This window comes from Ixodes scapularis, unplaced genomic scaffold, assembly GCF_016920785.2.
Source record: "Ixodes scapularis isolate PalLabHiFi unplaced genomic scaffold, ASM1692078v2 PGA_scaffold8__174_contigs__length_109621045, whole genome shotgun sequence".
In the NCBI taxonomy this organism is placed as follows: Eukaryota; Metazoa; Arthropoda; class Arachnida; order Ixodida; family Ixodidae; genus Ixodes; species Ixodes scapularis.
In genome coordinates this window covers 98591338-98609358 of record NW_024609883.1, presented here as the reverse complement: position 1 = coordinate 98609358, position 18021 = coordinate 98591338, and the positions used below count along the sequence as shown (strand labels likewise).

The following is an 18021-nucleotide window of genomic DNA, read 5'->3' as shown; positions in this document are numbered from 1 at the left end:
CTCTCCGCACCTTGCCCTCCTCCTCCTCCTCGAGAGCTGCGCTCTAATTCGGCGTTACAAGGGATAAAAGTATTATTTTTTTTTCATTTCACTTTCCATCTCTCTCTCTCTGTACCCATCTATCGCTTTCTATATCTCTTCATCTCTATTTCTATTTAGCTCTTTATATCCGTCTATCTTCCTCCATTTCTGTCTCTATTTACCTATCTCGTTTTATCCTATCTACCTTTTACAGCTCTCTTAGTCTCTGTAACAAGTTTTCTTTTAGCATTCTCTCTCTGTCCTGGTGTAGAATTATAATACCAAGCTGTCCCGAATTGGGCGATACCTTGTAACTCAAACTCTCCGCCGATACGAGAGACAACACCCGTATGGGGCCTCAAAGGCACCTATTATTTTTTTTAGAAGTGTCGACCGGTTCGCTGTACTCGGCTTCCCGTTTGGCTTGGACAGCCCGGAGTGCAGTCTGATAATACGATACCTAATTATGTATTTCAGTTTTCGGCAGATCAATCGAAGGGTTGTAACGATAACTTAAATACTTTTGAAAAAATAGCTAAAAGAAATTGCGGAGATACGGACACTTCTAGCGAAAAAAAAAATGACCTTATTTTGTGAACACGTACAGCAGGTTCAACCATATGCGAAGGTTGGGCCCACATTAGACGCGACAAAATAAAACAAGAACTCAAAACTTTTTTTCGTCCGAGCAAACTGTCGGAGCACAGGTCAAACGTTTTTCTTCTCCTGTTTCTTTTTTTTTCGTCACGCGGAAAAGCGCATTTGACATTTGCTTTTTTTTTTTTTTCCAACATTTTTGTGCGTGGCTCTCTCACCCCGTCTTCACCTTTCCGGCCTGATCGAACATCCTCGCCCCTTAATTCCTGTGTAGGTTCCCCGCGAGAGCCAGAGTTGCGCGTTTACCCCCGTAGAGCCGTCTTTCCTGCACGGCATGTTGATCCTTGTCCTCACGTGACTGGGTGCGCTCGAAAGCAGGGGAACGTACTGTCGGGGCGCGCGCGACGTCTACTTTCCTGCACGATATCTGAGTCTGTTCCTCACGTGATAGGATCTCGGCGAATAGCGGAGCGGTGGCACGTGGAAAACATCCGCGGAACTCTGGCTCCCGTAGGGAGCCTATACAGGAACTCAGCCTTCACAATGACCACTGATGTGACGTCAGCCTTCACAAAGACCGCTGATGTGACGTCAGTACAATGGACGCTGATGTGACGTCAGTCTTCACAGCGGCCACTAATGTGACGTCAGTCCTCGCAATTAGAGTTCCTGTATAGGTCCCTACGGGAGCCAGAGTTGCGCGTTCATCCCCGTAGCACCGTTTTTCCTGCACGGCATTTGGAGCCTGTTCCTGGCGTGACTGAATTCGGCGAATAGCGGCGCCGCGCGTTCCGCTGCAGGTGCGCGGCGCGCTCAAAAGCAGGGGAACGTTCGGCGGGGCGCGCGCAACGTCTACTTTCCTGCACTTCATTTGATCCGGTTCATCACGTGATCGGATCTCGGAGAATAGCGGCGCGGTGGTACGTGGAAAACAGACGCGCAACTGTGGCTCCCCTATCTTCATCCAAGCAACAGGGCCACCTCGCGGAAACACGCGACGCGTAGACACTTAGGGGTTAACTGTTCAACGCCGAACGAGAGCCTCTGTAGTCGGTGACGAAACAGTCGCAAAAATAACTTCTTTTTTTTTTTTTTTTTTTTTGAATGCGAGTTGCTGCCAGTTGACTCTGTCTGGCCAGGGCCAGAGCCTTTTATACTGGGAGAGTTCGGCGGGTGGGAGGGGCTTACGGCCCGCTAGGTCTAGCGGACTTAGCGGGCGCCGCTTCCGCCATGATGTGCCTCCCGGCGAGTGGGTCCCCATTGACATGCGATGTATACGCGTGTAGGTTTTGCCGTTTGCGCTTTTGTTGGCGTAAGCAGAAAGTCGAAAGATCAAGCATTTTGTTACGTTAATCATGCGTTAATCATAAACTTACCTCGCACAATCGAGAACTCGGCTTCCAGTCAGCCCTTCTTGGTTTGGTTTCCCAGATCTTGCGCCTTGCGCGGTTTTCTTTTCCTTGCGGGAACCGGTACATCCTGAACCCCTTTTTCGCGTTGTTCGAGCACCCAACGGCACTGCAGCCCCCCATTTCTTTTTCATCTAACGTCTGGCAGAGCGCAGAACGATCATTTTCATCGTCGTCTCTCGCTTCATGGACTCTAGCGAGCCGACTGCCGGCTCGAGTCAGTAGGGCAAACAGGTTTTATCAACCGCCACCAGCCTTACAGCAAACAAGGGTGAAGCTTGCAATTTAAGGTTATAATTATAATGCAATTAAATGCAAAGGTGCAATCAAGCTAGACGGCAAGGCACATCATGGCGGATGCGCACAGTTGCCAGACTGTTTGAGCAGTGCTGCCAGACTGGCGGCTGGATCAAAGAACCGCCGAACTCTCCCAGTATAAAAGGCTCTGGCCAGGGCCACAGACGATGTTCCTAATGGTCGACACACCCTTTCCCTGGGGCCGTGAGTCCGCGAGTCTCTTTTTAAGCGTTACATAGAAGAAATTAAAAAGAAAAGCGAAACTCATTCCGAGACGACTTTGTGTTGTTCTTGTTCACTCCTTTCTTTACCTGGTTAGAGACTGCGGTATTTTGCTTTTTATTCGGATGCAAATGGTTTAAAAAATCTTTTAGACCAAGATTGGTGGCGCGAGGCGGGATTCAGTCGGTAGTCCCCTCCTCTCCACGTTTTCTTCCTCTCGGCATTTCGGGCGCGTGGAGGAGGGAACGATCGGCTTCGAATTCACGTTGAGGTCGAAAGAGCGTATGATCATTTCGTTGAGGGAGAAAGAGACCATTCCGTGACATCGTGGACTTTGCGCGCAGAATTGGAAAATCTCGCGCCGTCAATATTGCTCTATTTTCTTTTCTCGCGTAAAATTAATTTATTGACACGCCTGTCACGACCAAACTGTTTAAAAAAAAAACTATTTTTTTCTTTCTTTTCAGTTGCCTTTTAAGAGAAAGAGGAAAAGATAGAGAATGTCGCCAGAAAATATGAAAATGTTATTATTGTAACTAACCGTTATCGCTCAAACGAGAGGCTGCCATAAGTGACGGACGGTAGGTGTTACCGTGGCCCGGCTATGATGCACTTTGACCTTGTCGAGTATAGTGGCGATAACTTCACTGCAAAAAGAAGTATACGCAGCCGGGAGGTCCTCTTCCTCCGACCTTCGCAAGCACTGCGGGGTGGGGTTCGACTTCCATTTCTGGACATTGCCGCTAGGCATGGAGACGGAACGATGGAAGGCTGGAACCTCGACAACGCTCTCTAGCCTCAACGACTTTCCCACCATTAGGAAAACTTTCTTTTCTTTTTTGCACCTGAATACTGCGCTGCCGTCAAGCGCATCTGTTGAGCGCCTCTTTATCAAGGAAAGGGGCCAGCATCAGAAGGGGAAGGTTAAGTGATGATACCTTAAAAAAAGTATTTGCTGCTGCGTTACATGAACTAAATAATTTATTATTTATCCATCTTGCACTGAAGCAGCAAACGCTTTGATTCAACAAAGTCGTGCAAAGGTAATGTTATATACCTAAAAAATAAGTACCAGTCGTATTCATCTTGAGCTGTCATCAATGTCTTCATAGTTAAATTAAAAAGAAAAACGAAAGTATATTGAAAGTAACTAAGTTACGGTTATAACGAAGTAACTGTAACGCGTTAAATTTATTTTTAAGTTACTAACTTAAATACATTCTTTGTCAAACTATCTGTAACTGTAACTAATTACTTTTTAAAAGTAACTTGCCCAAGACTGTTAGACTTAAAACGGACGCGCGCGCCGGAACTTTCGCGTCTTTAAATTTTTTTATTTTTTTTTTTGTGTGTGTGTGTGTTTTCTTTTTGCCGTGACGACAGTACATGCAAGTCTTTTGAAAAAGAGAGTGCAAGCTACGACGTTTTGAAGGAGGCGCTGTCAGCTTTCTGTTCGGAATAAATACACAACATCCTCCTGTACTCACTACCAGTACTGGTAGGTGGCCAACTCGGTGCCGTTGCGGCAGTCCGTGGTAGAGCCGGTCGTTGCCGGGGACAAGGACGCGTATGAAGTTGTCGATGAAGATGTAGATGGCGACATCTGGGTCGAAGGCCCGCCGTCGCAACGCTTCAAAGAACCGAGGAGAAGGTTGCAATTCAGTGATCCCGTAGACAATAACCATAATAATCTACACTTATCACATACAGTTCACCGAAACGCGTCTTCGTAAATCAACACCGCATTCTTTCCAGCGCGCAAATATATTTACGAGACGTTCTCCCGCTCAGTTATAATTATACGTGTTTGTAATTTCCCTATATTCTTGATACGCATCCCTCAATAGACCCGGTGCAAACCTCCCAAAGGGCCACGCGCCAGCCTCCCAGTGAATTATGGGAACATCCTGTATGCTGCTCTTTAAGGGAGAGCAGCGCAACTATGCACCTGCCCTCGCCCGCTTGCGTCCCTCAGTCGCGTGCTACAGTCGGTTCTAAAATTACTAATGTACACTTCAAAGTAACGGCATTTCAGCCGTCTTGTGGTTTAAAATTATCGTTGTCAGTCATCTGAAGCTCTGTCTGAAACCGCAGAACCGTCTATCAGGAATGTACAAACAGTCTGCTAGTGAGCGGAACCATATCGCCCGTGCTTCCTGAGACCGTCACCAATGCTCAAGAAGATTTGCGAACCGTAACTATGGCCGAATGCAGCCGCTCTGCACCCGGCCACGAAATGGTGGCGCCAACCGGACCTTCGTGGAACTGAGTGTCGATACTCTAAGCGTATTTAGTTTCTCTAGCCGGTTCGATACAGCCATTTCCCAGAATTCCTTCCTTCGCCGCTTAAGGCGCTGTTTAAGAAACTTGTCTGCAGCGTTGAAAAACTCGATGAATGCCAGGCGAAAGTGAGCGCACCCGGCCGTCGGCGACGAAGCAAGTGGTCATGTTGGCGCCCCAGTCCGCGCTGCACGTCTCCCAGGGGATGCTCCAGGAGTGGTAGAGGTAGAGCAGCGTGTACGCGAGCACAACGTTGCCCAGCAGCGCCGAGCCCGTGGCCTGCACGCAGAGGCTGGCTCCCAGGCCCCGGCTCAGCGGGCAACACTGGAACACGGCCAGCACGCCAGCGCCGGCGAACTGGCCCAGGCACATCTCCAGGCAGAGCAGCGGCTTGGCGAGCAGCAGGGAGGCCACCTGTGTGACGGTTGTAAAAATGGCACGCTCGAGGTGTCTAACTTTTCATGGGGAGGTTGGGTCGCGTTCAGGTGACGTCAATCCGACATTTTGTTGTTAGATGTCGGCGTGATCGAACTTATAGGCCAATACTTAGGTCACAAACAAACCCGCCTTTGCCCACATTAAGTCCGGGTCATTGCGCATGCGCAGTGCCGACAAAAGCTCCACCACAGTGGCGTGACTTCATTGAGTTGAGTTTGTGTATAGTTTTTTTGTACACATATACGTATATTTTACGGGACCATAATCTTCGTAATGTTAGCTTTCGGCAGGCGGCAGACAGCTTAGGACAACAAAATGGTAGACGAAATTATGCGAGGGAAAAAAACCTATCTAAGACTTGCACCTGGCGTCACTGAACTATGCTGGTGCATGGTCATTCTTATATCTTCTTGCCGATGGGGAACACATTCGGTGGTTCGAGATCGATTCTGCTGAAGCTCCGCGGTCAGCATCAGGTCCACCAGAATGACAGCTGATGTGATGTCAATGCGTCAGCTGGAAGAGGTTGCAACCTTATTGTCATGAAGGCCATCACCGTTTACTCTCGTACTATCCCTTTCTAGCAAGTGCTCAAGCGTGCATATACGTATCTATATGATGTGCTCAATCCATTCGTGATCTTGATGATCAATAAAAGAAAATTTAGACAAGAAAGAGAAAGCGCGTGGGGTCTTAACTGCAGACTTTGTTGTGCAGGAGTTGTCGCGCTCGTTTCTCTTCCTGTTAGATTTACTGCTTTAAAAGCACCCGATATCTTGTAGAGCAAGATTCTACGAAAAACCCTGCGTAGATAATTGGGAGTTTTAGTTGACTGTTCCGCAATGCACGTGCAAGGGCGTCGGCGGTGTACCGGGTGGTCCTTTTCGGAGTTCATGTATACGATGTGTCACCAGTGGCTTGCAGTAGAGGCGAAGGTAACGTCAGGCGAGGGGAGAAATGGCGAGCACTATAGGAAGGCTGAGAAGGAGAAAGAATTGAGCCTCAGCTCTAACGTTCTTAGTGGTCTCCCTTTCTCCCCTCGCCTTTCATTGCCCTCCCCTCCCGTCCCTCCTTCCTCGTGCTCGCCCTATCTCTCTTCGCCTATAGCGTTGCCTTCGCCTGCACTGCACGCAACTAGTGACACGGAGGATGATGCCTAACGGTCCTTATCGAAATATATTTGGACGGTGCATCTTGGCGTATCCATAAACACGAGAGCTATCGCGAGCGCAACGACGCTCACAGCCGAATTAAAAAAACGGGCTTCGGCTCAAAACTGCACTCGAGGCCGTTTTTTGCGCTTCATAAACCGACCTCGACTCGAAACGCTCCTCGACTCAAGGAAATACTCGACTCATTTTTTTCTTTTAGTCGCCGGAGGACCAACCAGGTAGGGCAGGAGGAAGGTTCCTCCGCCGCCCTCGTAGACAGCCTTGGGAAAGCGCCACACGTTTCCCACTCCCATGGTGACGCCGAGGCAGCACAGCACCAGCTCGGCCTTCCGGTCCCAGCGACTCCGGTCCTCGTCCATGCTGCGAGCCGCCGCAACCAAGCCCCGGAGACTGGGGCTCTCTCGAGGAACGACCCGCACCTCTTGGAACGTTCCCGTGGATCGCCTTACTCGTGCCCGTTCGTCGCTGTGTCGTCTTCGTAGTCTTTGTGTCCTCTCCGGCAACGATGCGCGAGCGAATGGAGGCGTCTTCTTTTTCGAGATCGTGCTTCTTCTGGCCGTGTCCCGGTTTGACCTGCAGCGACTCGAAAGTATTGAGGAGTTTCAGCGACGGTGTCACCGCCCTGGCGGCCGGTCGCCGAAAGATAACGAGGGGGATAGGTTCGCTGGGCGTTGGCTTTGTTTATATGCGTTGGCCGCGAACGTAGGCTTATAAACTTCGGCAGCAAGAATATTACGGGCCTCTAGTGTTTCGGTACGAGCAACAGAGGTGACACGATCTGCTACGACTACCCGCCGCAACGATGCAGGCGTCGAAGGAGCGCAACCTGTGTACTACGCAGTCAGTCGCCGTCGCCCGACGCAGGTCGTTTGGCATTCAGGGCTTTCCGCCCCGGGTTCTTCGCTTGTACTTGGAACCGAGTATTATTTCCTGTGCTTGTGTATGTGCTCAGTGGCTGGATATGGACCTCATAAAGCAGTTCTTCAGACTCAACAGCGACTCAGAGTTGACGGCGGAGGACGGCGGAAGGGCTTGCAGCAACGCTTTCGGTTGGTGCACGGGTGCGATGACTACACGGATAAATTTTAAGATTGCTGCTAGCAAGGTGGGCCGTAGTCGCTTTATGTTGACACGATTTTGAGTGTAAGTACTCCGTGCAAAGGCGAATCTGTGGCGTTTCTAATCCACTTTTGTTTTTGTTGTTTTTAGCACGCACAAGCAAATGCTTCTGTACCGATCACGGAGTGAATGTCTTCGGCCTTACATTGCGGAACGCCCAATAAAAAGTCATATTCGTTCAGCGAGAAAACTTCCCTTTCGAGTGACCTTCTGATTGATAATTTCTCCCGTACTTAAATGCTTTAATCAACACGATCGATTAAGTTTGTTTCCCTAGTTAGGACATTTTTGTGCCACATGCGGCACTAATGCTTGGCACGATGTATGCCACTGGTGGTATTGTGAATTGGTTTACTTCCAAAGCTAACAGTGTGACAGGTGGGACCATTCAATTTGCTAAAAATGTGGTGATATGGGAATTTCGTTGCATAACTAGCGTTTTACGTTTAATATTGATAAGAAACATGCTCATGTGATGATGCATGTCTACAGCATAAGCTTTGCAGATCTAGAATGGATGTGCTATAGGCTACAGCCTCAAGATTTTTAATGGACCGAATTGGTGATTACACGGCAATAAATATTGTGGTGAAAAACTGCCCATTGACTCGGTGAGTGTTGATTGTGACCATTGGTGTGCTGTTGGCAAATTAGGTAATGACACACCTTTTCCCTGACCATCTGGCTTCAAGGGACATTGCATCTAGATATGCTTAAATATCTTTATTTCAAGGTTCAGTGGACCCCTCTGCATCATTACAGGAAGCCAGTCTCAAGTTACAACAAACAGCAGTGAATATACAATGCATAATAACAGGCACCAGTGTCCAGGCGTATAGTACGCAGAAGCCAATTTGAGCCTAAAAATGTTTTTATTTTGTTTAGATAGTTTGCATTTGGTGTATTATCCGCAGGGCCCGATTTCCGCGCCCAGTGCATAGTCCGCCAAGCTGGTGCGTTGCATCTTCATGCTTTTTTTTCCTGGGTGGCATTTTCTTCAGAAGTTCTTCGGCGAACGCTATTGAGCCTGAAGAACTGCTCTTGAGGCCCATATCTAGCCACTGAGCACACACAAGCACAGAAAATAACACTTGGTGCCAACTACAAACGAAGCTCCTGGGCGGAAAGCCGTGAATGCCAAACGAAAAAACGTCGGGTGACGGCGACTGACTGCGTTGAGCGCCTTCGACGCCTGCATCGCTGCAGTGGGTGGTCGTAGCTAGTCGTAGCAATGCTAGCAAGATGATCTTCACTTCAAGCAAGAAATTTTGCCATACCATAGACAAGATATGTGTGCAAGTGTTCGACGACGTGGGCTCTCTCACATTGGTGCAGTTATCAAGAAAGCTACATATCAACAATGTTGTGTGTTTGAGGCTGAAACTATGACGCATATTTATCTAAACCTAAATTTATCGGTCTGCGGCTACAAACATTTTCGTTGATGTTGCTTAGATGATGTAACCGTTCAGGCCCTGCATTAAATGGTGTTGCAAACTTTTAGGTTGTGTATGAAAACCTATTTTTGCCCTAATAAGACATTTTCAAAAGGACATGTGTCTTCTGCTGATACATATCTTCCAATTTACAATGCAGAGGCAAACAGAAAATCAACTGCGTACATCTACCACTTAGCATAAGCACCTTTGGCATTCATTCTTGAGCACACTGAAATGTAAGCTTAGTTTGCTCTTGTTTTAGAAGCTTAGCCCTGTTTTGTAAAAAGAAAACAGTTAAAAAAAGCTTTACCTTCGTTTTCCTTCTCGCATTTAATACAGACTTGTTTGTCAGCAGATATCACCGTGGCACATACAACTCGAATGACCGATGAGACTATTGCTATTACAATAAGGCTTTCCACAAGAGCCAAAACGAGGCTTGTAGGGGTGCACAAGCACATCGAAATGAGATTGGCGCTTCCGGGGCTTGTTTACATTATGCGTAAAAACAGGACGATCGGCGACCAGCTGATCGCAATATAACACCAAGGATACCGATGTTTCGATACATAGAACGCAGGATAAAGACCTCAATCGTCCCTTGTATGCTGTAGCTGTCATACTTTCCATCCAACCGCTTTTTAGCACAATTAACTAGAACAACCGAAGAGTTCGCAACACCCTTTAATGCGAGGCCTGAATGGTTACATCGTCTAAGCAACGTCAACGAAAATGTTTGTAGCCGCAGACCGATAAGTTTAGTCTTAGATAAAGTACGCGTCATAGTTTCAACGCGTGAACATTGTTGATATGTACCTTACTTTGGACCCGAGTACATTCGGTTCAACTTGATGACAGCTGCACCAGCGTGAGAGCTCACGTCGAACACTTCCACACATATCTTGACTATGGCAAGATTTCTTGCCTTCGATTGGCTTGAACACTTCATCTGTAGTATCACGGTAGGTCTTGGTTGAAACGATGATCGCCTCGCACACGGCAACAAGCAGAGAACGACACGCTTTGTTATATTTATACGCTACCGGTCTACGGGCGTCGCAAATCTATCCCCCTCTTGTCCGCCATGTTGGATCGATCGGAGCGCCCCCTATATTCGCTGAAACTCCTCAATTTCTTGCAAAAAAAAAAAGAAAGATGGATTTGTTTCGAATACATCTTCTCGATGGTGGTGTGTTCAGGTGGATAAACCAAAGGTCAGAGCGGTTTTCTGGTAATCAGAAAGTACTATGCTCGTGGTCAAACCATGAAAAAATAAAAGCCTTTTACAGCTCCCTGTAACGCCGGATTAGAGCGCAGCTCTTGAGGAGGAGGAGGGGAAGGGTCCTGAGGAGGAGGAGGGGAAGGTATATCCTTCCTCCCTCCTTCTCACCTCTTCATCCTGTCTGCTACTCCTCTCTCCGAGCGGCGTCGCCGTCGTCTCACTAGGGTCACGTGACCTCACGGGGTCACGTGGCCCCTTTGAGGTCACGTGACGATGACTATGACGTCATCAGTTACGATGACGATGTCGATGACGTCATCAGTGACGATAACGATGTCGATGACGTCACCAGTGACGATGCGGATGCCGATGACGTCATTAGTGACGTCACTGATGACGTCATCAAAGACGATGGCGATGTGGATGACGATGACGTCACTAATGACGTCATCAGTGACGTCACTGATGACGTCATCAGTGACGATGACGATGCCAATGACGTCACTGATGACGTTATCAGTTACGTCACTCGTTCCATAATGCAGCGCGCGGTTACGCCGACGGCGACGCCGACGCCGCTCAAGCCGGGAACGGGCACCTAAGAGCTGCGCTCTAAAAAGCAAGTTTTGCGCATGCAGCGTTCACACGCTGCGCGAAGCATAGTGCTTCCACGACTTGGTTGTCGAGGAAGCGACAATGATTTTGGCTGTTGAAACATGTACCTCTTGATAAACCAACATATAGCTATCTAAAATTCACCGTGTTGTCTCTCTTGCTGGTCCGTAATCTTTTTATTTATTTTTTTCTTCGCTTTTGAGTTTCCTAGATCCTAATGAACCAACCAGCCCAATCCAAAGTTTTAATTCAGCGTGCATCTTAACTGTCAGCATAAAAAGGAAAATTAGTAATGCTCCGCGCGAAGCCGGACTCTTTTTTACTACAGGCCTTGAGGTGAGTACAAGGATAGCAGGTAAGGCTCGAGTGCCTCCCCACTCCCCTTCGATGAAAATTGCTTAAAATTGACGCATAAGCTACACACTTAACAGTTCTTAGTAAATGGAAAAATGTAGTCATAGCCAAAACTTGTTTAGCTCGGTCTCGTAGAACAATGCCACACGCAGCCTCGGGGCGTCCCGTTCTCTACCCCGCTATTTGTTTCGGGAAGGACTCCACTTCTGAGAAATTCACTCCTCTCTACTTCTTACCCAATTTATAGGCAATAAAGAATAATTCGGTCCAATGAAAATTTTTGCTTGTTTGTTTGTTTGTTTCACCAGACAACCTGTTTGACGAGGAAGAGCTGACATGCTCTGCATAGATCAACTGGTGTTTGTGACGTCACATCCGGAAGGTCGCACTGGCTGGCTAGCGTGTATACTTACTTCCCCTTTTTATTCTTTGTGGTGGACTAGGAGGGAAGTTTACGACACCTTTTCAAGAAGAGGTTCCGGCGGACGCGCATTAACGCCTCCTGAGGGTTAACGCGCTTGCCCACGCGTTAATCGGTTGATGGATAAACGAATGCATATGTGAATGGTGGTGCCTATACAGATAGCCCCTGTATCGAGCGTCAGCTTGCGCCACCTACACGCATTTCAATCCCTCCGCCTAACTTTGCCCTAAATTCCGTCTCCCTTTGAAGCGTCTGCCCTGTCAACTGCGTGGCCAATCTCACACATCGCTCAGACGTTTCCACCAATCTAATCCCTTTCTTCCTGCGACGAGATTATTTAGTCGTTCGTGCGTTTTAAAGCCAATTATGCAATTATTTCTTCCCCACCTTAGCATATCACCAAACAAAAACATGTCCATATTCTAAAATATATCAGGACCTACAGGGCGTTTTTTTTTTTTTTTTTATTGTTGTTTGTTCTATGTGTCTACGGGAACGAACACACCAGGGGAGATTGCGATGTTGTCACGCTCGCTGCTCTGATCTACGGCTGTTGTGCGAGCTATGCGTGGGACACGTTCAAAAGAACCGTAGCCAGAGGCGACGAAAAGACGAGCCAAGGACCGCCCACGTCGGGGCCGCCGACAAAGGCACAGAGACGGCCCCCTCGTCACTTCCTCGAGCATTTCCGCACGCCTCGGCAGAGCCCCGTAAGTAGATTAGGCACTTTGTGAGCGGCTGCTCTCTGACCGGGATTCTGGTTGGGGCCTCTGGAGACTCCTCTTGTCGGCTCCGAGATCGCCCGACCTGGTCGGCTGGTCTACCCCGGCCTACGAACAGTCAGCTGATGGCGTCAAAGTCGGATTTTGTTTGAGGATCTTTACACAGCGGGAAGCTTGTCTGTCTTGAGCTGGCATCAGGGCCCGTTTGCTCGAAGCGCTAACCGCGGCTAAAGTTAGCCGCAGCACCTAGGAGAGGGATTTTGAAATCACGTGACTGGCTCGGTACGGATGCGGGGATACATGGCGGTGCTTCGGTGAGTGAGCGCTGCTCGCTTTGGAGCTAATACGTGGTTGTAGGTGCAATATCGGGCGAGTCAGCAATGAATGGTGCAGGAGGCTTTCGCTTTGCCTTACCTCACTTAAATCGCGAAGCATGAGCAATGACCTCGCCGCATTTTTTAGATAGTCTTTCGATTCTGGCCATTCCTAAGCCTAAATGAACGCGATAATTGTCGGCATGGCAACGTCTTTGGAAAGTGGATTGCCTCGACTCAATTGGCTGGGTTGCCTCGACTCAATCCTTACCGAGCCAGTCACGTGATTTAAAAATCCCTCTCCTAGGTACTGCGGCTTACTTTAGCCGCGGTCAGCGCTTCGAGAAAACGGGCCCTGGTGGCTACGCCGTCAATGAACAGCTCAAAGGGTCACTGACAGGCTATTTATGCGTGCCGAGGTTTTTATTTGAACATAACCTAAAAGAGCCCAACTACTCGGAACACAATTTGCCACTCGAAGTTCATTTTCATTCCTCCCGAGAACAACCGGTCGGGAATAGGCCGGTTTCCGTCGCGCTCACTCTCTTTTCCGTTGTCACGTGGCGTTCAAACAATGTGTACCAAATATATTCAAAATAATGGGTCATCTAAGGAACACATTCAATATTAAGAATAGAAGAGAATATGAACCCCACTTTTGTGGCCCCCAAAAAACTGCAAGTACGTTAATCGAAAAGAAAAGTGTAGCACAGATCACCGGAAGTACATGTACACGTCACTCTCAAAATTGCGACGTGCCGTGGACCGGACGATGCGATGGCAGCGTACGACGAACCAACCTTTGCGACGGACGGGGGGCCGCTATGCTTCGGAGCTGTCGTTCGTGGTACCTGCCAAATCGATCTTCAAGCGCAGAACATCGAGTAGAATGGACAGAAGTGCGAAACAATCGCACGACAAAATGCACTCAAGTTCGTCGTCGTCGTTTTCGTCTGCTTCATGCGACAAAGATGCGGAGGAAAAAAAGAAAAAAAAAAAGAAAACGCGGTCGGGTGTAGCCAAGTGACTTCCGGCCATGAGCTTCCGTGCTCCTGTTTCGGTTTCGGTTTCGAGCAGTTGAGTTTTCGGGCTTTATTAAAAACTACCCTTACAAAAATGGTCAATGAGTTTCAATTGAGTTTCTATACAATTGAGTGACTTTCAATTGGAAATCGTTTCATATTTTTGTAAGGGTATACGCCTCAAGCGTATAGTATAGCGTAGAGCACAGTCGGCCACTGTACTCTTCTGACCCTTCGTCGATAGGAAATGAGTACGCTATGCTTAGTTCCAACTTAAGGAAGTCCGGACGAGGCCAACGCTACGAGCTGATGGGGCCAATCGGACAGCGTCGAAAAAGCGCGCCATCATGGTGTGTGTCATGGTTCTGCACGTGTTTCATCATCGCTGAACAAATCGTATACAGAAAGGGCCTAGTGACTTTCGTTTTTGACGCTGTTTGATTAGTCACATTAGCTCGAAGCGTCATCCATACCTTACTGTGTAGCCTGCTGTGTTAGCACGCTGCCCTGTGTTGACACGCAATATCTAAAACAAAGTTTTTGTCCTTTTTTTTCAGTAATCATATTATAGCTGAAAACAAGAGCAGTCGACAAGTTCGTTGTGTTACAAATGCCCCTCGCATGTCCCCCCCCCCCCCCCCCCCCCCCGTCCCTCTGTCTCTTATGCGTAGTTGGCTCTGAATCCAGGTGGCCACCAACCCGCTGAAAAACATTCGAAAATAAAGTCCAGAGGCCCCAACATCTCACGGTACATTATGCGCGCCACCATGACCGCACCGTGTCCATTTGCGTCGGCTTGCACCTTCTAATAAAAAGAATAATTCGCCCCGCGAGTGTACCGAACCCGACCGGAAGAAGAAACTCAAAAATGAAACGAAAAAAAAGAAAAGTGTAAGAGGTAATCTTCAGCGTTCCTTCCTTTTCTGGCGGTTTCTCGTGAAACCTGACTAGTGCCGCCTTCGTCTGCGGTGACGGAGGCGACGGCCCAAACAGCCGCATCGTAATCAAGAGCGCGTCTAGACTCCCTCAGCGCGCATTGCGCACGTTAGGCCTAACGATGCAGTCACGAAGCGCAACGCCGCCGCCGCCGCCGCCGCCACGACATCGACGCGTTCAGACAACGTCCTCCAGTCAATTCACGAGCGCGCGCGCGCGGACGTCTTGTCTGGCTCTGGCTGCATCGTGCTGCTCTCTCGACTATCGGCCGAGTATACGGTATACCCAACGTTAGGTATGCCGCAGTCAAAACGAAGCCGGGCGCCATCTTCCTTTTACGGCGGCGGACCGGGATTGGTTGGGATAAAGCCGGGCGCCATGTTTCTTCCGTGGCGGGCTGTGATGTACCGGAACAAAGCCGGTCGCCATCTTTATTCCTCGGCGGGCTGTGATTGGTTACAACATTATCGGGGTGCCATCTTTCTTACATGGCGGGCTGTGATTTGTGAGAACAAAACCGATCGCCTTCTTTCTTCCTCGGCCAATAAAATCGGGCGCCGTTTTTTTTTCCATGGCAGCTTGTGATTGGTCGGAATAAAACCGGGCGCCATCTTGCGTCCGAGGCGGGCTGCGATTATTCGGAACAAGGATCGGAGCCAGTGGGTTAACATTTTTGTAACCAGCCGCCGCAGATGAGCGCAGATGAGCGCAGCGCGGGGGTTTGGGTTAATACGCGCCCCCGTGATTCGCTAAAACGTCGATTCGCTCAAATGGCGTTGTTTGCTAAAACGTCGTTCGCTGATGTGATATAGACCCTTCGGAAGTAGCGAGGAGCGCGCGATCACAGCTTTGATGGGCGTTCAAGCAGACGTGTTGTTAGTAACGTGTCACTGCTATCTAGTGTCTTTTTTTATTATTCGGTAACGAAGTAACGACGGAGTTACTTTTATAGACATTGAACAAGAAACATGAGTTTGTTATTTTTTGATGGGGTAGTGAGGAACGGTATTTAGTTACTGCTGGAGAGAAACGTGTAAGCACAAGTTTTCACTCTAGATCCCGTCTGTCTTTCAGGGCAAAAAAAAAAAAATAGCTTACAAGAAAACTAAATAAAAGATGCCCATGAATGCCTTGAAAGACTAGGAAATATTAACAACACAAAATATTGGAAGGTGGCTATTGCTTTAGAAAACAAACAGACATATACACGCACACACATTAAGCGCAGCGAGAAAGGAACTCGTCATTTTTGAGCTCGTGTAACTCTTTAGTCTCAGTAACGACTAACGTACTTAATTATTTTTGACCGATTATTGAGATTATATATATATATATTTTTTTTAGTAACCTGCACGTGCACGTGTGTGTGGTCAAGGTGCTCGAGTGCCTGTGCTTCCACACCTTTGACTGCTGTTTTGGATCGGCATTGCAGGTTTGCAAACACGACCGAGCAGATCGAGTGGTTCACGAAACCCTTTGTTGTGCTCAGGCTCGTTTCCGGTCTGGGTGCGGTCGCAAGCTATCTTTGGCTCGCGGGGTGGACAATCACCCCTTTGTGCGCCATGCAATGGCATCAGCCATTCATCCTTCAAGGGAAAAAAAGAGGCAAAGCATCGAAGCAGCGAGACCGTCGGCGGACGTCGCGACCAACCGGGCACTGATGGTCCACCGATCCAACGAGTCAAGAGGTCCAGCGACTCAAGAGATCCAACAGTCATGGGACAACCCAAAAGGTCTAATGAGTCGAGAGATCCACGGCGAGTCAAGAGTTCCAGTGTTGGATCTTTCGAGTCTCTCCACCGATCAATGAACGGGCGGGATCCAACAGTCATTTTGACAACCCAAGAGGTCCAACGAGTCGAGAGATCCACGGCGAGCCAAGAGTTCCAGTGTTGGATCTTTCCAGTCTCTCCACCGATCAATGAACGGGCGGGATCCAACAGTCATTTTGACAACCCAAGAGGTCCAACGAGTCGAGAGATCCACGGCGAGCCAAGAGTTCCAGTGTTGGATCTTTCGAGTCTCTCCACCGATCAATGAACGGGCGGGATCCAACAGTCATTTTGACAACCCAAGAGGTCCAACGAGTCGAGAGATCCACGGCGAGCCAAGAGTTCCAGTGTTGGATCTTTCCAGTCTCTCCACCGATCAATGAACGGGCGGGATCCAACAGTCATTTTGACAACCAAGAGGTCCAACGAGTGGAGAGATCCACGGCGAGTCAAGAGGTCCAACGTTGGATCTTTCTTTGGATCTTTGGATCCGCGAGACACCCCGTGATCTTCGGAGACGAGCACTGTTCCCGCCGCCGGGTCGAAGCCAAAAAAAACAAAGAGTGTCGAAGGCCGGTCGAGGTCGCGTCGGCCTTTCGGACAAAAGGCGGCGGCTTTGCCGAGGAAATTCCGGGGCTCCCGCCGTCGACGCCGACCGGAGGGAGGGAAGGGCGTCGCGGCGACGCTCTGGCGCCAGCCTCCAAGGCCGCCGACGCTGCCAACGCTCACGTGCACTCGTCACGCGCAACGCGCAAGGACGTTCAACCGCCACGAGCGACGCCGCAGCCACTCTCCGGCTGAGAGGCACGCGCTGGTGCATGCATGCTCTACCGCTCGTTTCTGGCCTACGGCGAGAGATGGCGCTACGAGGCCTAGTCTCTCTTTTTTTCCTTCTGCAGCGGAGATAGTAGTCGTGTGCGCGCCGACGGGTTTTCCGCGACGTTCAAAGTCAGAGTAGACATTTTTTTGTTTTCTTTTATTTCTCCAGAGTGCTCAGAACAAAATGATGACCGCGCTCTCTTCTGGGCCCTTCCCGCGGTCATCGGGAGAACCCCCTTGTGTACTTTGTGGTTCCCCGCTCTGTTTGGGGGACTTCTCAAGTACATACTTTTCTTCATTCTTTTTTTTTTTCCTAGGGCGGCGGAGAATTCCCGGTCTGATATGTGTCACGGTCGGGGGTTTATACAGGATTGTCATTCTGGCTTGCCGGGGGGGGGGGGGGGGGGGGGGGGGGGGCGGCGAACACATTTTTGGGCGAGGTTCCGGGGCGTGTTTACCGTAACATCAGACTAGTACGGGACGCATCACAACTAATCAAATTACTTGGAATCGATTAGTTTTTTAGAGAAAGTTTGTAATCGTTTGATTGTATTTATTAAAAAGTAATCGCGAGAGTAAGCTTTTTTTTTTTTTTGTAAGTACTAAAATTATGTAACTGTTACCTCTTCCTGTTTCCCTTTCTCGTGACGACCTTTATTTCTAAAGGTTTCCTTGCAAGGAGCCTTCGAATCAAGTCTCAAAAAGCTGGATCGTTTATCAAAATTGGTAGATTTAGAAGATGAGTAGTTTGTAATTCGGTGTTTCCAATCAAGCAATGAACAGTGAGAAATATCCACCGTTTCCAAACCGACAGAACAATCGATCGT

The 18021-nt window shown here is 48.8% G+C and overlaps 1 protein-coding gene across 1 annotated transcript in view; it reads left to right on the top strand.

Moving 5' to 3' along the window:
• LOC115324686 overlaps positions 1-7030 on the top strand; it is a 215810-nt gene extending 208780 nt beyond the window's left edge. The window contains exon 4 of the mRNA XM_040215963.2: positions 6636-7030. Coding sequence (XP_040071897.1) covers positions 6636-6734 — 99 coding nt within the window. The 3' untranslated portion in view covers positions 6735-7030. The remainder of the gene's footprint in view (positions 1-6635) is intronic.
• The last annotated feature ends 10991 nt before the right edge of the window (positions 7031-18021 follow it).